The sequence below is a fragment of the Anarhichas minor genome, unplaced genomic scaffold (genome assembly GCF_050575085.1).
Source record: "Anarhichas minor isolate MPS153535 unplaced genomic scaffold, ASM5057508v1 ptg000021l, whole genome shotgun sequence".
Classification (NCBI taxonomy): Eukaryota; Metazoa; Chordata; class Actinopteri; order Perciformes; family Anarhichadidae; genus Anarhichas; species Anarhichas minor.
The window spans coordinates 10,727,663-10,752,793 of record NW_027466467.1 but is presented as its reverse complement, the minus strand read 5'-3'; the positions used below and the strand labels follow the sequence as shown (position 1 = coordinate 10,752,793).

The following is a 25,131-nucleotide window of genomic DNA, read 5'->3' as shown; positions in this document are numbered from 1 at the left end:
CTGTGAAAGAGGCTGACTTTATAAATACTAAGGCAAAAATTAGGCTTTATGCAACATATAGCCTGCACATGATATCATTTTCATATTGTGAGCAAATCTACCTCATTTCAAATATCATACACAATACATGAAGGTATATCTCTATACGTTTTATATCAAATAGTTTCACACCAAATCAGATAAGACAGATTTGTTTATAACAGTAAAGAATACAAAACAAGTTGTAGGGTGTATTTAAAATGCTTCAATAGAGTGGAATTAAGTAAAATATCTTGAAGTTTTAAAAAAATGTTAGCCACTCATTTTTTCCTCAGAGTCTAACATAGATGTGTGTTCTGTGAGTATTTGAACAATGATAATGAGCAGATATGTGTGTTTATATTTCTTATCTTCTATTCACTAGATGAGTGAAAACAGATTAAGAGGGATTTAAAGATTCCCTTTTCACAGACCGTTGATCCAAAGCATTAGCTTCGTGGCCCAGAGAGAACACTGGTGAATGTCATGAACAAACCAGACTGGACACCAACTCAACCATGAATGAGAGTTCAGTGTTTACACATCTCTTCAAATGCATGACGTAACTCTTGTTTCAGGCAGATTATCGATTATTTTTTCAAGGTATTCCAAAATAACGAGCCCTCCTGGCTGCTGATCAGCATCTACCTCCCTGTAATGATCATGTAATGATGTTTCATTAGCACAGCTTCCACCCAGGCTCCTCAAAACATACTGTGCAAAACACATCAGTAGAATATGAAAGGAGAGAGAGTTGAGAAGAAGCCTGAGGTGCATGAAGACGTGAGACAAACACACACTCAGACAATTTACTCGGTTTATGTAAAAACAATTTAAAAAAAGACGAGAAAAGCAAGATAAAAGTTAGTGTTTGCTCATTATCGTGCTCCGTGTGAGAACTTCTGAAAGAGACACTACCAACACTGCATGGCTCAAAAATGCATAATTAGCATGTTGTTTACCAGAACCTGAGACGTGAAACAACCTGTTTAATGAATGGGTATAATGAGAAATTAATGTGGTGAAGAAATGTACCCGTGTAAAATATATTGTTGAAAATGCCACATAGATCTCTGCAACCAAATACGTTCAAAACCATAATTAGACAGTGCAGTAAGAATGTGTATACAGGTATGTAATCATTTCACTGTTTCATCCCGTCATGCTCAGCTCTACTGTCCATTCAATAATGTTGGTGGCAGAAGCACTACCATTAAGTTGTGGCTGAAATGAAGAGAAGAGACGCAGTTCTTGGAGTAGCAACCAGTGGGAAGTGTTAGTTCTTGCGTTCTTACACTTATAGTATAACTACAGCCTCCTTAGGTCACCTTTCCACCAATCAAACCAGTCGGTTGAACCACAACCAAAGCCCATCTGGCTTTCCAAATAAGGTATGTTCTTCCTGTTCACGTCTGAATCAGATATCAGACCAATTTGACAGAGCATTTGGTGTGCGTGCGGGAAGTGTTTATCGTAGACGTCCAGGTTTCCTGACGCCGTAGTTCTAGGAACTGCTAATGTTCTTATTTGTTATCTATCTGCTACGAAACCAACTGTGCTGTTTTCAGCATGGTTATATGATGTTTTTCTTCAACAATAACATCTCACCAACAGCTACGTTGAAGTTGCACCAGTTGGTGTTCATTTGCTAAATACACATTATCTAAGGTATAATCAAACATTAACACTTGACCAGTATGTTATAGCCATTGGACGAGTTGCCTATCCATCACAGGTTTAACACAAACACAAACAGACAAACTCATTCAAAACACTCGGATGAAACACACAGACAGAGGTAGGATATGCAAACACATTAAGACCCCAGTCAGCTGTTGATTTTGAACTTGAAAGCTAAATTGATTATTAATGGAATTACATTTATTTTGGCCACACTAGCAGTATGACTGTCAGTCCACCACTAATCTATACTGAAATATCTCAACAACTATTTGATGGATTGGCATGAAATTTCACATCCATGGACCTAAGAGGGTGAATTCTACTGACTTCTCTTTTAGGACCACCATGAGGTTGATCTTTTTGGTTGTTAGTGAAATGTCTCGACAACTATTGGATGGATTTCCATTACATTTTCTACAGATATTTATGGTGCGCAGAGAGTTTTCACTTGGTCTCATAATAACAATAAATGACTCAACATCTGAAAGATGCATTGACACAACATTTTGCAAAGACATTCATGGTTCCCAGATGATGAATTTAGACATCCCCTGCCACCACGAGGTTGACATTCATGGTTTTTGAGTGACATTTCCCAACAATTGCTCAACAATAACTATTGGATAGATTGCCTTGACAATGTAATCTCCCTAATTGCATACTAGCAAGCTAAACTAAGACGCTTAACAGACATTATTCCTTTCAAACAGCATGTTAGCATGTTGATGATAGCGTTAAGCTCAAAGCTAATGCCAAAGCTAATAATATGCTTTGGTAAAGTAACACTGAATTGATTTGTTCTTTATTGTCTTCTGCTTGTGAATCCATCAGCACTTCAATGCATCGGTCTATAAATCCTTTGCAATCAACATGATCTAATCCATGTTGTACTTACTGTATTTCTCCTTGGAAAACAACCTCATTCACTAATGTACTGATGCAGTATAGCATTGTTACGTAATAATCAATGAGTGTTTTTTTATTGCACAAGTGTTCTTTGTAAGCTCTGGTATTTTTCTGTCATTCTTTGAATGTGGTTTTGTCTGAAATATTAACAACAGACTTACTGGACGTGAGATATGTGCCAAGTGTTAAATAATTGCAGTTGTGATACCAGATAAAAACGAATTTGATTATATCATTAGCGTTGTGTTGCAACAATGAACTGTGGGGTTTAGAGAAATTATGAAAAAATCCATTCCCAAACCATCCAAGACCCCTCAGGACTTCTGTATCTTAAATTCGAGAATCGACTGATCGTGTAAGACTCATTAAGATCCTTTTAAACTAATGCGTTATTGATTAAGCCTTGTTAAGTTTTTATCTTTCAGCTACGTTTAACTGTGTCTCCAGATTTAGAGAAAATAAAAGGGTGCACACAAAATAACATCTAATGAAAATGTATAATAGACATTGTTTCCTCATCGCTTCCATTTAATTGGTTGCCAAATATTTCCAGACATCATCAAACGCACAGTGGAGTTCTGGGTATCTAAGCAGATATTTATTTGAAGCTTCATTTGAAGTGGAGACTTGATTTGAACACTCAAACTTGAAAGAAGGTAACATCTTCTCAGTTATAGTTTAAACCAACTGGTTCTCCACTCAGTCTTACAAAGAAAGAATGTTTTAGCCTCAGCAAACCTCTCAGGCAACTATAGTGTAGGTATGTATGGACATTTTCTAAATGCAAACATAACAACCTTTCTCCAGCAGATACAGGTGATTAGTGGGAAAGGAGTATGCATGGTTGAGACATCTTTCTAAAAGCCACTGCATCTCAAAAACCCTCTTGTTGTTTGTGTCCCACAAGCACAGCTGTGTGACTCTCTCCGTCTATTCTCTCTTTCTTCTTCTCTGGCTTATCTCTGCTGGACTATCCGCCTTCCTGGGACTTCTCTCTCTCTCACTCTCACTCCTGGCTGTCAGAGCCTCATTCTAAATGTTGGATCTGGATCTGCGTCCTCCAGGAGATTCAGCCTCTCCTCTTCTATCTCTTTCCCCCTCTGATGTGTGTTTGTCTCTCGTTCAAATAAACACCATACCAGAGGAGGCATATTAGCAACCCCTCTGAATATAATGCAGTAAAACATCATTATGACCTCAATGCTAAATAATATAATTTAAACTTCGCCTCTGTGACAGCGTCAACATCAAATGAACATAATGGGTATGATATCAATAGACTTTATAGCAGAACAGTTGTATTAGATTGCATGTGGCTGTGTGGCTGTGTAAGACTCCCTGTGGATAGTGAAATAAGAGGAGTGCCCCTATGAAATGAATAAAAACATGCTAAATATAAAATACAACCTTACTTGGAGGCATCAACATCCAAGAGTATTTCGTGTATGTGATGTTTTGAGCATTTCTATCACGTCAGCAGCATACATTCCTCTCAGGATTACCAAGCCTCCCCCGCCTCAAACAGTCACGCATCACTGAACTCTTTGCTCTGTTTCTAATACTTCAGCACACATCTGCTATGTCAGTGTTTTATGGACCATATAACTGTAGTGAAACAAAAGTCCTCGTGTTGCCAAAATGAGGAATTAATTAAACCTGATTGAGTTTTTCAGTTATTATAGCTCTACAGTCTTTGCATGCGGTATGAAGACACACATGCATCTGTTGTCCACGATCCCTTCACACACCATTTGCCCAAACCAATTCGCTCTTGCTCCACTCACGTCCACTTTGTATTTATCAGCGGCTGCATGAAAACGTTATTGGATTTCCTGAGAAGAGGTTAGTAAATGGCAAAATTGGTACATATGTGCTGAGTCACAAAACACAACTGTTTTGATTTGTTTGAATCCATACCGTGTCCGCCGAAGCAAACTTACTTCCACTATCATCTAGCTCAATTTTATTTGTCATTTCTAGCATTTTCTAGTTTTCATCATGTCAAACAAGTGATGTAAAAACATTCAATCTGAGGCTGAACGATCATGGCATGCTCTCTTTCCATGGAGAAGTTATGCTGAAAAATGACAACTAAAAGGCATGAAAAGAGAATAGGTTAAATATTGACTTGTGGAAAACAACATCTTGAAGGACTCCCTGATACGCGATCATCTGTAATGATAAGTTTGTGGTTTGGACACTCAGAACTGCACGGAAAGAGAGGGAAGTCGGCTTGTTACCCACTGATGCAACACACCTGGGACTCCCCTGGATGGGGAGCAAACAGTGTGGTTATTGAGCGGAGCTATGATCCTGTTTGATTTGTCGTTTGGGGCACTTTTTCATCTATCTTGTACCCGTAAACTAAACTGCTTTCATCAAGAGAAGTGAGAGCTGGCCAAAGCCTGAAGGGGCCTACACACTGCTATCAACACCAGCGTCACAGGAGAACTCTGTGTAGTAAGGGTCCAGTCCTGCAGCTACAGGTGAGTCAAATGTGTTCCCACCCCAAGGCCAAGGAAACAGCACTCAATCACAGGAGATAAACGTTGCGTCCAGAGGTTGTTGGTGATTCAAGTGGGGTCTTCTAATAATGAGCCGGTCAGAAGGCAGACGCCAAGGACAGAGGAGGGAGAGTATATATGGACGCATGAGTGTGGCAAACACAGTCTCACGAGTGGGTCTAATTAGTAGCTGTTTCACACTAACTTCTTCAACAGATGGAGTTGCCCCAGGTGTCATGGATTTGTAGAACTACTATTATTCTGGATACTTTAAAGGTTCTCTATACTATATTCAGAGCATTAATATATCAGCAAACAACAATTTTCTACCTAAAGATATAGTTGAGTAATGTCTACCGGAGCAGAGGATGAAGTCACTCTCTCACAGCCGCCCATACGTCGTTTACAGCTGATAACGCTCACCCAGAGTTGTTGTCTCCGGTTACCCATCAGGTTAACACTTTTAGCAGATGTCAGCACTGTTGGCATCGTTTGCACTGTTAGTGCTGTGAGCTGCCGCCATGCTGAGAGCCGTGTGGAGGTTATGGATATGCTCTAAATTTTAAATTTTGCACCTTAAGGACTTCTCGTCTATGTTGCCCCTTTACTTACTGCTGTTTCCTAGGTCAAGAACTAACTTTCAATCATTTATGTATGTATATGTTTTTTCCTTACCGTGAATGTGAATGAATGTTTGTGTTGAACAAGCCCAAGCAGCTTTAACTTAAGTGATTCAGGTCTCGGTGTATCCAAACAAATAAGCATTGTTAACAGTCTCAAGATGGGACCGGACTATCTGCTGGAAGGCTTCCTGATGACTGACATGAGAGTGATGGTGATTCAGTGTCTTGTGGAAACAACGATGACTGATGATTGAAAGTATTCTACAAGTTTACGCAATAGGACAAAGTTGTGAGAGGTTCCAGGAAGTAGTTGTTTGGTGCAGTACTTCCTCAAAATGACACAAGCGATCAGTTATTTGAATAGCAAGTTAACAACATACGTAAGTCTTTAGCTACTCACACCCGTGTCTCGCACCAATTTTAGTCATGGCACAGATTACAGATTTCAACTTCAGCTACTTTTCTGTTGAATCCTGCAGCAGATGAAGTGCTCGTAATACGAGGCTCACCCCAGTAAAGTGTCTGAACAATTCCCTCTATTTATGCCGAGCTGGAGAGGGTTGATGAGGAGCTGCACGTTCTCTCCTTAAATTATCATGCTTCAACAGCCGCCGCACAGATTCAACACAATGGGCCTGAATGCAAGCTGGGAAACATCCAGCAGGCCTTTGAAGGTTATTTTCTTGGGAAGACAGAAGAAAATTTGCTCTCATATAGAATATTGTTTTGATCTGCAGTGCATAGAAAACAGATGAAAATGATCCGCTGTTTGAATTGATAAACTGTAGCTAGTAAGACAAAAGTCTTACTCATTTGAATCAAAAAGTGCTGATACTCTTTTTATACTTGTTCCCTAAAACAACCAACAGAGCAGGTCTTGCTGGGTGACAGAAAGTCACATTTTTGGATGATTCAGGTCAGTTTTGATAAGTAAAGTACTTGTGAAACAACAATTTGATTGAGTTAATGAGTCAAAATTATGTATTACAGATGTGAATGCAATGTTATGAGGCTATAACACAGTGAAGTAATAGTCTTGCCTCGCAAGTTTCAATGCTTATGGACCTGCTGGGTCTCCGTATTTACATTAAGATCGCATTAGCCTTAGAGAGTATGAGCAGTGTGATCATATAGACCGTTAACAGTGTATGGGAGCATTGTTGCTCTTAGTTTGGTAGTGTAATGCCAAAACGAGGTAATTGCACTATAAATAATACCAGTACAAATATCTAAATACAGTGCATAACAGTTGTTTATTTGTTGTTGTTTTTTTTACCTGCATGACCTCTGCCCTGTTGCCTGGGTTTAAAGTGGAGTAAAGATATTTGTGGTACTGTCGTATCACTGCAACTTAACTCTGAATGACAAAAGCACCAATCTGAACCCATGGTCCGCTCCAAGCACAGTCTTGTGCTTCAACACCAGTCCGTGCTCTCGTGCTGCCTGCCTGCACCTGCTGTCGGTCTGCCGTGCGGACACAGACTGGAGCTGACAGTCTGCAGCTAAAGTGGGCCATTGGGAAAAATAGTCCCCACCTTCATCTGTCTAATTAAAGCAGCTTCCAGACATTGTGTGACACTCCTGGGATTACTGGTGACCCCTGTTTCTGTTGTAAAGATTGGACTCCATTGTTACTCCATGCAGTGCTGTTGTGCAAAGGCATACAGGATGTGTGTGGAAGAGATTGTCTTTGTTGCTGGAAAAAAATAAATACTTACATACATGATATTTCTGTTTTGACTGATTGCAGATAGGCTGTATGTATCACATAAAATCATAGTATCATAAAAACTAGGTTGTTCCAGCAAAGATAAGACCTTTCAACTCTGTGGAGATAATAACTGAGTAAAAGAGTCCACACTCTCTTTCCATTTGTGCACTTACACACACACACACACACAGACTTTGTCCCACACTGACTTTCTTCAGAAGTGGCACTTACGGTATGAGGAGAGATGACAGAATCACAATGTTTATGCTTTTACACTAAGATAGTAAACCAAACATAGCATTAATCAGATGTTTTGAGCCAATCTGCTCAACATATATAACCTCAGTAATATAGAAGAGTCACAGTGATGGAGAACACTGATACAGACCACCCAAAAGTTGCCTGGAAGACAACAGAGCACCTTGTTTATGCAACGTGAATATGAGCCCAAACAGGATTATTGTCCTGATGCATTTTTCCATTCAGTAAGCAAACATTGTGTCTATTATCCATGGAAAGATATAGTGGAGTAATGTCTACCTGAGCAGAGAATGAGGTCTCTCTTCCTCTGTGTGTGTTGTAATCTGAGTTTCTCTGTGCAGCCAGCCCAGCTATGTCAACAAAGAGCATGTTTTTAGTGCATGTGAGCGTGCCCTAAATGCCTCTGCACTCCACTCATATGGCAGTTACAGCTAATGACGTTCCAACAAACGGCGTTGTCACTGAAGTGTAGCACCCATCCTTCCGGTTCCACCTCAGGTAAACACTGTTAATTAACTCTGTCGGCACTGTTGCCGTTGTGTGCACTGTTAGCTATGAGCTACTGACTCAGCCGTCGCCATTATGTGAGCCGTGTGGAGGCAGGAGATATACTCTGAGTTTTGGATTGAGCACCTTTAACTTTGGTTACGAAAACGTGCTAAAATTTGCGTATGTGTGAGTACTTATAAATGATTTCATAAACTCACACATATTTATATAGATTTTTTAAAACAATACATGACATATAACGGGACCCTTTATTGAGAGAAAAATAAAAAAAAAGGAGTAGACAATTGGCTTATAATGAGGCAAGATGAGGCTTCTTACCACCAATTCATCCAACTTCTCGCCCTTTTGATTGTAAAGTACACTTTTAACAAAATTCCACATTCTTACACTATAAAAAGCCAAAAGATGAACTTTCTTCTGTGAAATTCTTTCCAGCGCAGGAACGAATTGTAGAATTTACTCATCAGCAAGAGGTTGCTAAAAGTTTATAAATGAAATATTGCTAATGTCCATGACTGAAGGTGGTGGAAATTATCCTGCAGGCTTGAAGAAGGTCGGAACAGAGTAACAGATGAATGAATGATGACACACACAGATCATTCGCAGACCTTCACTGTAGTCAAGGTAGGCGAGAGGCCTATCTATGTCTGAACAGGTTGTCAGAGTGATGGTCTGCATTTTTGATATCCAGATTGGGGAAGATGGTAAGTTTGTCCAAAACCTGCAGCATTTGCAATCAAATACATTGCACATAAACGCGCTACATGTACTGTATCTGTGTACACTTCCTATCTGTATGCAAAATAATTTCTTTATGCCACTGGTTTATGAGTCTCATTTGCATCTAGACAGGTTTGTTTGTGTGCAGCTGTCTTCCAGCTGAGTCCTGCTGCTGTCCACTGATACCAAGCTGATGTTGTCCTATATTGGTTTATTGTCTCCATCCAATACAAAAGATGTGCCAATTTGTCTTCCTCCAGCGTTCTTTCTGTGCATCCTCTCCAGAGTATCAAAGCTTCACAGGCTCGTACTTTTTACCCACTCTTCGCCTCGCCTGCAACTACAGTCACACTGGGGAAAAGCCTCCTTTATAATAACATGTTTGGGAGCCTTATGGTCTAAATATGTATTTTTATCACATAAAAGAGTGAGTCTAAATAAAGAAAGCATGTGGGAAATGTGTGATTTGCATATTTAGTGCATCTTTGACAATGTCTGTAAAATGCACCTGTCATATGAGACAATGTTTGATATTCTCCTCCTCAGTGTGTCCACAAAGAGGGCGAGCTTTCAGGTTGCCTTGCAAAGAGAAGATCAATGGACAATAATATGTTAAACTCCCATGGGTGACATATATCAACTGGGATTATTTCACAAGAAACAATTACCCTGAGACAAATAAACATTTGAGTGCCTTGGGGCAACTAAATCATGTCCACATAGAGGAGCTAAACCCTGATAAAGTAGCCCAACTGTAGCAAAAGACTCAGCTTCAGCAGGAAATGACTCTTCTTGTTTTTCAAAGCTTTGGCACATAGATGAAAGCTACACTGTCAATCTGCGTTTTGGAAAGTTGGTTGTGATTAATTTGGTATCTCGTGTCCGTCTTGTCCCTCCGCCAGCAAGACGGCAGGAGTCACTTCATTCGCGGAATCACCGTCTCGGACCATATGGAGCACCAAGTCCTGCGTCTTGCGCGCAGCTCCATGTCCTGGACCAGATCCTAAAACAATTCAGAGCAACAGACACTACGTCTGCCTCTGTGGGGACATAAAACATGCGAAACCTTAGTCGGGGTGTCTCAGTCGGTGCCCACAAACTCAAACAGGGAACTCCCTCGACGCGTTCAGGCTGTTTTTCCGCGGAGCGCACACTCCTCCAGCATCCGTGAACATGCCTTCGGGTGTGCTTTCCTCTAAAGCCCTCTACATCGGGATGGAGGTGGTGATCGCCGTGTCGTCGGTCATCGGTAACGTGATGGTGGTCTGGGCTGTGCGTATTAACCGGTCTCTGAGAGACACCACGTTTTGTTTCATCGTCTCCCTGGCCTTGGCTGACATTGCGGTCGGGGCTCTTGTCATCCCGCTCGCCATAACCATCAGCATCGGACTCAAGACGCACTTTTACAGCTGCTTGCTGGTCGCCTGCACAGTGCTCGTCCTCACTCAAAGTTCCATCCTGGCGCTTCTGGCCATCGCCATCGACCGCTATCTGAGAGTCAAAATACCCATGAGGTAGGCCTAAAGGTGAATTCTTCTACTTCCCAATATCTTGTCTCGTTTACAGAAGAAGCCTTTGTGTCTGGACCGCAGCTCGGACCAAGGGCACCCACCAGAGCGGCCATGCAGGATTTTAATTTCAGCTGCAACCAGAAATAGACTGTAATATGTAGTGGGAAGGTGTGTCTAATCATTTTAATTAGTTATAACCTTAAAGTAGGGCTACATTAATCTGCTTTGACATATCTGTAATATCTCAACGGGAAACCACACGGTGTCAGTGCCTGATAAAAGTCAGTGATTTTGAAGGCTGACATTTTATGAACAGTTTTTAATATCATTTCAAACTATATTTAGACTTGTTAATTAATTTATTCATGTATTTATTTTCAACTCCTTAAGTGTCACACCTCCAATACATAATTGTATCCCAATTATAAGCTATAATGGAACAAAGTAATGCACATATAAAACATCTTGTATTAACTGCCCTCTTCTCAAAATATAATCCATAAAAATATAAAAATAAATAAATAATTGATTGTTAAATTTCCCTCAAAAAATGATTTGGCTATATTGTTTTTACAAGATTTTTTAAATCTGAATATGTATTTTAGCAGCAAACGTATTTGTATCAGACAAGGAACATAGATAGATAGATAGATAGATAGATAGATAGATATATAGATAGATAGATAGATAGATAGATAGATAGATAGATAGATAGATAGATAGATAGATAGATAGATAGATAGATCTGTGGGGAAGCCAGCTGTTTTCCAGTCTGAGCTAAAAATGTGCCCCTCTTTCTTTACTACTTCTGATCTGCTTGGTTTATAACTTAATGGTAGACTGCCATTTCTGTTGCATGGTAACAGATGTTTTAAAATTGTAAATGTCATCAGTTAGCAGGAAAGTTCCTCTTGCCTTACCCATAATTTCACTGAAAACTCTAGTTTCCACTTCAAGTTGCCTAATCGGACAATGAGCCTGGCAGAGAATGCATGATTGATCAATAGGCTCATGGTGACTGGTTGATGGATTGCATAATTTCTCAAGCTGACAACCAACGTTCACATAAAAACATGCAAACTGTTACTCAGAGGACATATTGCACTAGTTGCAGTGACAGAACGCGAAATATTATTGACTTAACTGTTATTTATCAGTGTGCTCCAGTGTTTCTCAGCACTTTTCAGCTCACAGTATTGGATGTAACTTTGTGTATCATGTATATTATAAATCACATTCTATATCAGGTCAAACAATATTTCGTCTGGTGAAGGCTCTGTCTTTTTACTGTCACATATCTAAGAAAATGTGCATCAATCTCACTGCTGATCCATTATAGCCAGATACTTCCATCTGTTCATCAGATTTTAAACACAAGTGAATTGCAATTTACTGTCTTGTATTAGGTGATACAATGAGCCAGAATTGAGTCCCCCTCCCTAAACCACCCCTGGGACTAGAGGGAAACAATTTACCAGCCGCTGATTTCTTTTTATAGCGGAGGTGGTTTGGAAGCACACTGTCGTGATAAGGGTGGTGTGTCTGATTTTTGAAAATGTCCAAAGTATTGCTAGTGCGCTTAGCTGGAGGATTGAAGTTCGAAGGTGGAAATCCCTCAGGGAAATAGAGATATATAGAGGGCAGTCAAGACCAAAAAAGTAATTTTTGGCAGAACAGACAGCTGATCTGTATGCTGATCTGTATGCAGACAGACAGCCAAGCTTTACAAGCAGCTGGAGAGAGCGTTTTTTACTTGAGATAAAAACTGTCGTCACATATGGGAATACTCCAGACTCTCTTGATCCTTTGAGTATTCATTCATACGTCCTGTGTTGTGTCTGACTCACCCTGGCTGGACTCCTGTGTGTGGGCTTTATGTGACAGAGAGTGAAAAGGCAAGGAGAAGTGAGAGAAAGCAAATGGGGTGGGGGGGGGGGGGGGGGGTGGGGGGGGGAGGGCACAAAATGATGGTTTGGCTCTGGCACATATCTCAGCGTGTTTCTATGTTAGCATTAGGGAGGTTAGCCAGGGAGCAGGCACGATAAGAAGAGAGACAAATTGTGCAAGAGGGTGAGAGTGTTAGAGTAAGAATGAGCACCTGCGTTGACTTAGCCCATGTCGTCTGATTGAGTCAGCACCAACTCTTCGGAAATAAAGGTTGAACCACAAAAGTCAACAGTCCAGTCTTCCACAGAAATCTCTGATGTCTGCCCGACAATGACTAAGTCGTGGACCTGTCCAATATCAGACATTGTGTGGGAGAGACAGGATGAGCGGCACCCTAAGAACTGCAGTTGTGTTCACAGTCTTCTGAACAGCAGAGATCTCTTGCTTGTGTCTGCTTGACATTTGTTTTGTTTCTGGGAACACAGCAGTGATTTTCAAAGAAAGAAGATCAAATTGAAACTATGTCACCTGCTGTCACAGGGCAACAAAGAAAAAACAAACAAACAGTTAAGCTACTTTTCAGAGAAGTATTGTGCTCAATGAAGGACTTGTAGTGTGTGTATAACTAAGGTCTTGGTCAATGTTATTTTATAAACATACCCATGAGATTTACAGACGATATGTTATTGTCGAGCAGTCAAATCTACAGGTGGATGCCAACAAGCTACTTAACCTCACTGCCTATAAACTGGGGCAGTACAGCAAAATACACATATTCTGAACAAGGATTTCATTATATAAATGTTTAGAAAATGTCAGATATCTACTCAGGCAATCCATACACAACAAAACGCACCACTGCTTAATTCAACAAACTCAGGGGTTTTGCTGCTACAGCCTTACATGGTCTGGTATGACCAGCTTATGGTTACAAAATGTTAATGTTACCAAACTTATGCTAGATAGGGCAACGGTGGATACTGTTCAACAAAAGTTACATAGTCTCTCTTTGAGCCCGACTCATTATTGTAGGCTTTACTGGTTGGCCACCTTTCGTCATCGGTACTTGTTCTATATAAAGCCATTCTGAGTAAACTGCAATCATACATTTGCACTTTCATTACACAGAAATCTGACTGCAGTGCAAGTCTGAGATCTCAAGATATGGTCTTGTTGTCTGTTCCGTGTGCACGGTCTGAATTAGGAAAGAAAGCTTTTATGTGCTCTGCTTCCCTCACTTGCAATAGCCTTCAAAAAGACTTGAGATTGTTCTCTCTGTCTGATTTTAAAGCTACAATGGGGAATTAATCAGTTGGTATGTGTTACTGTTTGTAGGAATTGTAATATTTCGAGCAGTTAAGATCTTAATTGATGAAACATGGGTTTATTATTTTATCTAGGTTGTTTTTAGTCATTTTTCCATTGTTTGTCATACTGTATTGTATCTGTGTTGTTTGTGTAACTTGTGTGGACTGTGCTACTGCCTCTTGGCCAGGTCATCATTGAAAATGAGAATTGGTTCTCAATTGATTTTACCTGGTTAAATAAAGGTTAAATAAATAAATAAATAAACAAAGAAAATCACTCCACGTTAAAATCTCTAAAGTTATTAGCTTCACAACGGGAGTATTTGTTGTAAATCTTTTGCAGTGACTTACATGTTGTATTGGACTAAATTAAAAACAAGACCTTCTCCCTTTGTTGCCCTAGCTACAAGCGGGTGGTGACCCCTCGACGAGCCGGCACAGCCGTGTTGTTGTGTTGGCTGGTGTCCATCATAATTGGCCTCACGCCCATGTTGGGTTGGAATAACCTGCAGCTTCTCCGTGACAATGGCTCCCTGGTCACTGATGACCTCTTGGTGATCTGTGAGTTTGAGACAGTCATCAGCATGGACTACATGGTCTACTTCAACTTCTTTGGCTGGGTGCTGCCCCCTCTGCTCCTCATGCTGGCCATCTATGTCGAGATTTTCTACATGATCCACAAGCAGCTCAACAAGAAGGTGAGGTCTTCCTCTTCCTGTGGTCGCTTTGTTTGCTATGAAAACAGACTTAATGCGAACTAATTAGACTACATATAAATGTATATGCTGACGATCTTCTCCTTTATCTCTTTGTAGGTGACGGCTAGCCACACAGACCCTAGCCGTTACTTTGGCAAGGAGCTCAAGTTAGCCAAGTCGCTCGCCCTCGTTCTTTTCCTCTTCGCAGTCAGCTGGCTCCCTCTTCACATCCTCAACTGCATCACCCTCTTTTGCCCTGCCTGCGATAAGCCGATGTTCCTCATCTACATCGCCATCATCCTCACCCACGGAAACTCGGCCGTCAACCCCATCGTGTACGCTTTCCGCATCAAGAAATTTCGCACAGCGTTCCGGAAAATCTGGAAACAGTATGTGCTTTGTCAGGATCCAGTCGGGCGGCTTCCTCAAAGAGGGAGTCAGAGAGGACAGAGTCATGAGAGGAGGCTGAGGCAGAATGATGACGATGATGATGATGTGTGACCCTTGGATCGCTGTGTAACTGTTAACTTTCACCCCACTGGTTCACAGAATGGAAAAGACTCTGGATACATTTTCATGCTCGAGGGGTTACTGGTCAAAACAGTCTTAATGGCATCGCAGGACTTCAGAGGAATGAAAGAGATGAGGGAACTCCTTCGTGGACTGACTGATTTCTTCCATCCAACACACTCTGAGAGGACAGGATGACAAATCGGCATGGAGACCGGATAAACATCCGAAATCAGACTTTGATTTGAAGAAGACTGATTATTTATTTCTGCACTTACTGACAAAATGAAGATGATGTCGAATAACATAAGGGGCTTCTCATCAGTATCAACACCAACCTGTTGAACTTGAATCAGTAAGTGTATATCTGTAGCGCATCCGGTACAAATACTAGAAGTTGTGAATGCTGTGTTGTATTTCTGATCTGAATTCAAATTAAAACTCATGACCCAAATGGTCACAAATAGTTATGCATCGTATTGTGTGCTACATTTACATGCTTAGTTCTGTGGCCTTAAGGATAGAAAATGTAATGAAGAGGAACTATTTTAATAGTTTTAATCTGGTAAACCAATAGTGGGCAAGCAGGAAGTTTGCGCAACCAGCTTGGTGCTTTGAGATGACTAGGACACAGGATGTACAGTCTGTGGCTGCATGAAAACATGTCAAATTGACTCACTTGGACCAAGGATCTTTGGTATGGCGAAGGTGTGGTTTCAATGTACTAATGTCAGTTACACAGTAACTCATTAGAGTCATGGCCCTTACAGATGGGTGGTGCAATTCAGCGCATCTGAAGGCTACGTTTTTTTTGACATTTTTAAGACCATTTGACCGTCAGTATGACTAATAATAGCTTATAGTTGTAGCTGAAAACAGCATCCATGCTGAAAGAAAAATTACCTGATGCTCCCCTTTAGATATTTGTCAAATGGTCAATTTAAAAAAACTGTGGGGCCACCTATTAGTAACTTTATAACTGTGGCTGCAGGACTGTGAATCTAAAGAGTGTTGGAGCTCTATACTGTACATATATCTCCATGCCCTTTCCACTACTGGCAAGCGTTTTACTTTTTACATTTCCCCTCGATTCTTTGTGACAAAGTAGGTATACCGATGTAGCATCATCACGTACTGTCTGTCATTTCTGTTAGTAAACTGACCAGTGTTGCCCTTTAAAATAAGTGAGATTGGATATTGGAAATGCTGGCACTTATAATGTGTACTGTATGTAGCTTATATGTGTATACGTGTAAATGGGAGGTACCGTAAAAAATTCACCTCAGTGAGCCACATCCTCTTACAGCTGTTGATTGAGTTAGCAGATTGGGAAATACACCCTTCAAGCATAACAATAGATTTTTTTTAATGACATAGACAAATGGAGTCAGGAAAGTAACCAAAATATGTAACAGAATACGGTGAGCCCTAATTTAAATGTATAATGCTGAATGTGCATTAGCAGGTGGAAGTTTCAGAATCCATTCTGTGCTTTATGACAGAAATAGCATCTGATTTTCTCTTCATGCTTCTCTGTATCGAGGCTAAAGTCATCGGTGGTGGGAGGCCGTTATTTTGTGCACACCTTGATCCTCTGTCACTTAGCAGAGAGCTACTCGTGTGTGAATAACGGTGGAGGGCATTAGGGTGGTGAGGTGGGCCGGGGTGGAAGGATTATTCTGTTTACAAGGAAACCAGAAGGCGAGAGTGCAGCTGAGGAACTCATTAGCATGAGAATCACCTTCATTGGCCAAGTATGCGTGCACATACAAATAATTTGACTCCTGGAGTCGAGGAGTAAAAGAGTCTCTGTGGAAGTCAACATCAAGGCCCATCAAATTAACAGACCTGTTAATGTGACATTAATCTCTGTCTTAACCTTAGGTGGCACTGTGTGTTACAAGAGTACACACACACACAAGTGTCAAACAAGTGTACTCACTTTACTTTCACTGCTGCTGTTTCCAAGTACTACTTTTCTCACTTTTGTGATTCTGTAAAATGCTTATACATCTACTATGTGTAGAATTTATTATACACTATATAAAAGATAGTAAGCCTATAGCATTTTAAAATTATTTTAGAAATCTCTTTTGAAAGGAGACTGTATGCTTGTGATGAGAGGAAACTGACACACCATCCGTGACACATCCAAGACTGATGCTAAAGACGGGTACATGGACCGTCATAGCTTGAAGCATAGGGGCACTGACCAAGCGTCGGTATTCGATGAATTGGGAGTGACAAATGTGTTGGTCCTCAGGTCAGGACAATATACGCATGGGGGTGGCGATGTTGGGATTACACATTGTTTAAAACAGTGTATTTTTTTTTACCACCACTGGGGTGGCGCCAATGTTGGACATTTGTAATTCTCAACACTGTGACTTTAAGTTTTGGTCTGCTTACTTACTGTGGTAAATGAAACACAATTTGTGTAAAATTCTCAGATGTACATTAACAATATCAAAAGACAATTCATGGCTTACATATTGTACATGTATAAACTGTTCTGAATCAGAATCATGTGCTGGATGTTTAGAGCAGTGCGTATTAATATGGTGAGCTGTTTTGTCAAATCTCTAATTATGAAGGATTACATGAATAAATAGGTCAATAGATGGAGTCAAGACACCAAAAGCAGACTCTTAATCTCATCTGAATGTGAACATTTTGCTAATGCAGTTTATGTTAACCGCTGTGCTGTTGGCAAATACACTTCCATCAAACACGAGAGAAAGAAAATAAAGTTGCTTTTATCATGGACGCTGACTAAGAATTTGATAGCATTTGATAATGGTTGTTTTGATATTCAACAGAAGTTATTTGCAGGTCGCAACAACACAACATCATTACTCAAATACCAGGATATCTCTGTCTCTTTCTCAGTTGCTCACCTTTTTCTGTCAAATGCACACACTCAGACAGTCAAGTCAAGTTTATGTATAGCCTGAATTCCCAGGTTTGTCCCAGAGGGCTGCGCAATCGACAAAGTGTATGACACACTGTTGGTCGGTGTCAATTATTAAATACTTTTAGATTTCATTTTCTAAATTGATATAAAATAGATCTTTGTTTTTATAAAACTTGTTAACTGAACAGACTTTTTTCTCAGGAGTCATTTTGACTTGTACTGCACAGGTGTCTCTAATAGCATTGTTCATTTCTGCACCGCACCACTTTCTGCAACAGATCCATCGTCGATATTATTGGTTCCACCTGTAATTTTTCTGCACTGACGAGTCAAAATATCTAATGTGAAAAGGCGCAACAATCTCACTCACTTGGGCACAACGAAGACACAAGAGTGTGCTGATGCTGGCAAAGTTGTCAAGGTCCGGGTATCTTTTTATGGCAATGAACTGAACCTTCATTCTATGAATAATCTTTCCAAGGCCCTATATAATCTTGTATATAAGTGTGTATAGTGTTTGACATATATGAATGAGGTGTGTTTTTACTTATTCTAAATAAATCCCCTGGGTTATGATACATTTAAATGGAAATGCAGTCTCAAAGGCAGTGTCTGTTCGAAGTATTCACCTTATAAATGGTAAATAAAAGTGAATGAATTTCAGCTCAGTCTGGGGTCAAAGATTATTTTCCCCTTCACCCTGTAAAGCCTTCAGCGGCCGGATCTTGCTTGCCTGGTCCAGAAGTCCCCCGCCATGTCTCACAGAGTTAGTGTGGAGTTGATGCAGACTGCCAAACAGCAGCACAGAGCGGTGCGACTGTGTAGACAGCTGGACTTCGGGAGTGGTCGTGAATATCTGCTACAGGCCAAGAATGAGATGTCTGTATATTACTTCAAATAAAACAAATACACTACATGACAAGCAGATTTATGCCACTTCAAATGAATTGTTCTGTTAACACTGTTTTAGTTGTGTGTTGTGCCAAGACTGTCAGCAAGAATGTCTCACATATTTACACGCACCCTTGACTCTCCATCTTTCTCACAGAGGTGATTACCTACAGTCAGATGCCTTTACATCCCAGTGTGAACTGCAGCCAGAGAGCTGCAGGCTCTGTGATCGAGAAAAATTAGAAAAACAGGAAAACATTTCTTTTTTTTTTTAAATATGTCCACCCTCCGAGCATACATTCTGCAAAATAGAGGAAAAGTTGCATTGAAACAGAATATCAAATTTGATCCAGGCTTGTTTGGTTCTTCTCCTGGTCCCTTAAAATCACTCCATGTAGATTATGTTGCATCAAATATGTGGGGCATTTTTCACACTGGCATCTGGTGCTTGAAAGCAGCCAGCGCTGCACTCTGCTGGTTATTGCACAATAGTGAAACTACATATGAGGCAACACTGGGCTGAGGAGACTTACAAAACGTTGAAAAATAATGCAAACCCTTCCCTGTCATATATTCTTATTTGTGTCAATGATTATTGAAGACAATCATCAGTCTTAGAAAGAACTTAATCCCAATATCATTTCACCTGTCATCAAAATATTTTCCGAACACTGTATTTTTAGTATTAAAGTATTTAGTATTTTTAAGTATTTAGTATTTGAGAATAAATGATATCCGACACGATTGTCTGCGATGAGATAAAAACATATCTGCAGTTCAAATTTCTTACACACACAAGATGAAGTCTTGCTATCTTCAACACAATGGCATATTACTGGAGGTTTTTGTGTCGTGTGTTTCTTCCATTTCTGAAGCTGTATTATAGCAGGTTTTCCGCACAGAAACCCTCCAAACCAGCACCAACAGTACGACTATTATTCTGAAAATAAGCACATTTGCACAGAACATTTGACTTATGAGTTTGTTTTGTTTATAAAATGCTAAAACATACTTGTTTGAAATCAAAACTATCTCAACAATGTTATATCCAGAATTCAGTAATTCAGAAACCATTTCCAAATTTCCCAATTTTTATTAAAATCATTAAAAAACAAATTACCAAAAAAGAAAAGGTATCCTTTTAATCAAGTTTTCAACAAGCCATCAAAGTTTCCAAATATACCAAACGTTCCTTTTAAAAATGTTTCACCCAATGTAAAAATTGCATGCAGTGTGTAAAATGTAGCCAGAAGTATATGCTGAATATGACTGAATGCGATTAAGACACAAAAAACAGGGTTTATTAGCTTAAGACATAATAGAGTACCCGTATCTATTTTGTGCAAAAATAAGGGACAGAAACACTTAAATGACATGAAATCACAGTTTGATTGAGCACCGAAAATGGCATATCGTTATCAAGTAGTCTGTTTAGACACACATGGATGCCAAAGTGTGAACGTGGCCTGTTCAACAGCTTAATTATTGCAACTGCACATTACATTGACTTGGCAAGAGCTTTTTTTTCTAATGTGAATTGTAACTAAGAAGGCAAGCAAGAAGAGACACATCAGCTAAATTAAATCATTTAAATTAATATTAAATTAATTTAGTTCAGTGATTTATGCAGAAGCTCCATAGATGAACCCACAAGCAAGAAAATAAATACACAAAACTGGAGCCTTCAGCTCTGATCACTCAGAAAACTCCTCTGGAGACAATCAAGCTATTTTTATACTAGTGCTAGCCCTGACGTACGTAGTGGAGAACAATATCACTGATACATCAGTAATATAATTTTGTAATATTAATATTACATAATATTAAACATTTATGAGAATGTGACTTATTTAAATCGTTTTTTTGTGTCTGTTTAGCAGAAGTTACACTTCAGCAAACTGTCTTAACACACATGATTGCATTAACCTGTGACGTGCACCTGCACCCCCAGCTGGGATTTGAGCAAGATTGTCTAAAACTGAAACACAGCGTGAAAGCGCTGAAATTCCAAATGAAGAAGTTTAGTGTGTGATCAGATGTCTGCCTGCGTGGCAACAGAGTGCAGAATAATACAGTGGCTCCACGAGGTCATCTGGTGAAATATTGTTGTTCGGTTCAGCATACTCCACCGCAGAGAGGCTGGTCTGGCAAGATTCCTTCTCAAACCACTTTCCCCTGAAAGTCAGTTAGTCAGAATGAAACTGGACATGGGGCTAAAAAAAAACAGAACTACAATGTTAAGGATGCAGATGCACAGATGGAGCTCTGGTTTTAACTGCATGGTTTGTCAATGTGTCGATAAGACTAATTTCCTTGTGCAATGGTTTCAAAACACTCAACCTTTGTACTGCAATATTAATTGTATGTTTTTGCTGTGTAATCAAGTAGTAAATGGCTGCAGTATTAATCCAGGATACACCCTCAGTAGACACATATGCAAAGTCTAACGTAGCATTGTACATCTGGTTGATCTCAGTTTTTAAAATGACCACAAATACATGTTTATTGTTCAAACCAAAGAAATTGGTGGTTGGTGGTTTCAGGTACTGGTGACATAAAGAAATATGATCCACTAAATGCGGTATTAAAACGATGTTACTGCCTTTTCCTGTTACGTCAATGCAGAAAGGTTAGTCGAGTTCAGTGCAGTTTCATTTCACAAGAATTAAACTTGCATCAAGGAAGTTGTATAAAGGCTGCTGGGGAAGCACAAGGCCACAATGCCGCACCTCTTCAGGTATCTGATGTTCAGTCAGTCGTGGTGCTTTATAGAACTGGAAGAGGACGCACTTTAACTAAAGAATAGTTTCTTGTAAAATCAGGGAGGGTTATGAAAAGCAAAATAAACTTAACTTACATGAACTATAGTGACTGAAAATCACATAAAATAATGACAAAAAGTATTTTTTTCTGATCGAAATCTTCTCCACTTACATCATAAGTTGATTGCTTGTAAAAACAGTTGCACCTAAAGGTCAGTGGTGGCACAATGTGAAAGGAAACTTCCTGTCTTTTAGTTTGTGCAGTATTTGAATTGTTTGCACCACTGGGTTTGGTGTCATAAATATTAACACTCTTCAGGTGCAAAGGGCTGGTGTTTGTTGTTCAAAACCGTAACCCTTTTATATTGTAGTTCTCCACCTGTCCCGACCTGCACAAGTGATAAATACATAAAACTAGAATGATCGCCTTGCGGTTGAATGCCTCCGCCAGCCAGTCACGTTGTAGTTTACATCCATGCCTGTCCTAAATGTCATCACTTCATAATTTTATCCTATTAGACGTTGGTGTGAAATTGTCCTAATTAGCATATTCATTCCTAAGATATGGCCCAAAAAGGTGTTTTGCGAGGTCACAGTGACCTTTGACCACCAACTTCTAAATAATTCAACCTTGAATGCAAGTGGACGTTTGTGCCAAATTTGAAAAAAAATTAGCTCAAGGCGTTCGTGAGTTATCGAACAGACAACCCGAAAACGCGTCCACTGCTGTCGCTTCTGAAGAGGCATTAAAAACCTTCTTACCCATCCACCTTGCTGAGCCAGCCATGGGCCCACACGCATGGTTATGAATGCAGACATGACCCTCTGGATTTTCATTTTCAGCTCTGGGGTGGATTTTTGGAGATAAAGTCCGAAGGCCACCGAGGCGTTGATCAGCTGCATCTCTGAAGACACTTCAGGCTGCTGACAGACATGAGTCTTGCAGATGGCGTCCACACCACGGCTAAACACCGTTTCCATGGCCTGGGGAAAGACGAGACAAGGGGTCCAGATGTTATAGAGCGGCAAACTCAATGTAAAGACATCATAGTAGATACACCTACAATGCTCCAGTTAACTTCATTTAAAAATTTGGAAACAGAAAAACATATTCGGACTTAATGTTGGATCAATCTAAATGTTTTGTTTGATTTTTTTTTTAAACTGTGTGCTGGTTTACAATCATTGTACAAAACACAAATCAGATTTTACAACGTAAGCAGAATTGAGCTACCGGTGATCGAGTTTAGTCCGTCAGAGGACACTGTAATGAGTCGATAGCTTTCCTTGGACACACGTTTTACACAGAAGAAACTGTCCCGATGAAAACTGCTCACAGACAAAACAACACCAACATTTACTGCATGGATGGAAAACACTGGAATCAAACGAGTAAACGTTGTTTCTCGTTGTATTTTGGGTGAACGTAGCATTTGACATGTCTAGTATTTCCACATTTACTAATGAAACTAAATTTCAACCAATTTTGTGGTGCATTTGCACCACAAAATAATCAACAGTACTTTTAGAAAACTTGTATTATTAGTCAACAAAAATGTCACTATTGTACTGTGTGAATGTGTAAGTGTGTACACCCGTGTTTACACCTGGGCTACGACAGGTAGAAAGCAAGCAGCGGTGCTTCCTCTCCTCATAAGAATGTACATAACCTCTGATCCTGTGAATGCTATTCATTAACATAGAATAAAATACGATTAGCCTTTATTGATCCACTGAAGGGAAATGTTGGTGTTGCAGCAGCAGCACAAGGACATAAATAAGTAGGGGTGAAAAAAAGTTAAATATAAATAATTAAAAAGTATAGAAAGTAAGAATAGAAATAAATAAGTGTCACTGTGTGTACCTCTTCTGCTCCTGCTTGCTTCAGGTCAGCAAGTGCAGCTTTAAATTCGACGTCATCCTTCATGGCATCACCCACTCTCTTAAGTATATCAGCTGTTATAACTGGGTCAAACGTGTCCTCTGGAAGAAAAACGTACATGTCAAGTTTTAACAGGCTAAACATCAGGATTCACTGTACTGTAGGAGCATAACTAAGGGGGGCTTCTTCACCCACGCTGGAGAGCAAAGCTCTGATGAGTGTTGGTATGCACACAACGTATTATTTGTTAGTTATTCAATCCCAAAGTATTTGCAGAGCTCACAATGAGCAGCTTGTAAAGCCAAACAACAAAAGCAATGCACACTTTATACATTTAGGCTGTGTGTGTAACGCATGCCTAATAACGCTACATCGTCTTAAAACATGATATCGACTAAAAAAAACACAATAACTTAAATAGTGTAAAACCTACTGCATGAAACACTAGAGTTTACCACTTTGACATCTTATTTTCTAATCACCTGAAAGTGAAAGTTCACCGAGTGTATCTGACGTTAACTGTTAACACCGACTCGAACACTTATCTCTCACGCGAGCACTCACGCGAGCACATTTTATCTTTAACTAACCGTCGCTCCTTGCGCTGTCCACCTCCAAACCATCGTCCAATGAACGACATTGGAGATCGTCCTCGTCCTCAAACAGATACTTGATTATTTGTTCCGTCTGCCACTCGACAATTACAGCTGTAGTCGGAGCCATTGCTGCTGATCGAACAAATGATAGATCGCGCAACCGCAAAAAAGGAGGGTTGATGACTATTTCCGGGTTGAAAGTGTACGTCATCACAGCCATATATGGTCACAACTCACCTGGAGTTATTCAGAGGAAAGTACAGAGCCTAAAAGTTGGTTCTGTAGCTTCATTGAAATCAACAGGCCTAGATTGTTTTGTTAAGCTGTATAGTTGTAGGTTTACAGGTCTAAACATCAGGCTTTTTGACACATTTCAGCACGATTATTGGTCCTATTGGTTTTAGTGTACAACGATTCTAAAGTGTCTCTCGTGGCATCCATCCATGCAGGTCATTTTGTATTTATTTGTCCAGGTTTTGAGATACCTAATCTGTCGTTTTGAGATTTCTGCCTCCACCTTTAATACAAATGAGGTCAGTGTGATTTATTGGTGATGCTCACAGCATTATTATTATTGTTGTTAGTTTTAAATCAACAGCAACATCTCCTGCCCAACACAGAAGAGGTGAGAGGATTATTTTCCAAACTTTTTCCATTGAAATAGTGTACTAAGAAATAACCCCTAAACTGTCCTTGGATAGTCGACTCACCTTCATTGTATTGGGGTTGGAGGCAGAAATCTCAGAGACAGATATCACAATATTGACAAATGGAAAATAACAGACCTTGCATTAATGCTGCAGCATTTTATAGTGGTGGTGCCTGCCTTGCCTGACATTGGCCTACCTCAACCCTAGTTTATATATTGATTGTGGCATGTGATAAGTAGTATCAGCTCATGGAGGAAATGAAATAGTCGGCCACCTTTTCCAAACTGGATTAAAATTGGATGACGTGGAAAGAAGCATCCATCCATCCATTATCTGTAAGCGCTTATCCTTTATGGGCTGGAGCTCTCAGCTGACATTGGGCAAGAGGCGGGGTTCACCCTGGACAGGTCGCCAGACTATCACAGGGTGGACACAGAGAGCCAGACAACCATTCAAACTACTGGACTTGTTGTGAGCTGACATTATTAACCACTGCAGCACCGTGCCGCCCTGGAAAGAAGCAATAACCAAACAACAATGGAACATAATTAAGATAAACCACCAGCTGCGGTTATGGGATCAGAAAG

At 40.0% G+C, this 25,131-nt stretch overlaps 1 protein-coding gene across 1 annotated transcript; it reads left to right on the top strand.

Annotated features, from left to right (window-relative positions):
• Positions 1 to 10,084: 10,084 nt before the first annotated feature.
• On the top strand, positions 10,085 to 15,795 carry LOC142954665 (adenosine receptor A1-like). The gene is made up of 3 exons (XM_076095821.1): positions 10,085 to 10,450; positions 14,045 to 14,339; positions 14,457 to 15,795. The coding sequence occupies exons 1-3, from the start codon at positions 10,110 to 10,112 to the stop codon at positions 14,838 to 14,840; spliced, it is 1,020 nt and encodes a 339-aa protein (XP_075951936.1). The 5' UTR covers positions 10,085 to 10,109; the 3' UTR covers positions 14,841 to 15,795.
• The last annotated feature ends 9,336 nt before the right edge of the window (positions 15,796 to 25,131 follow it).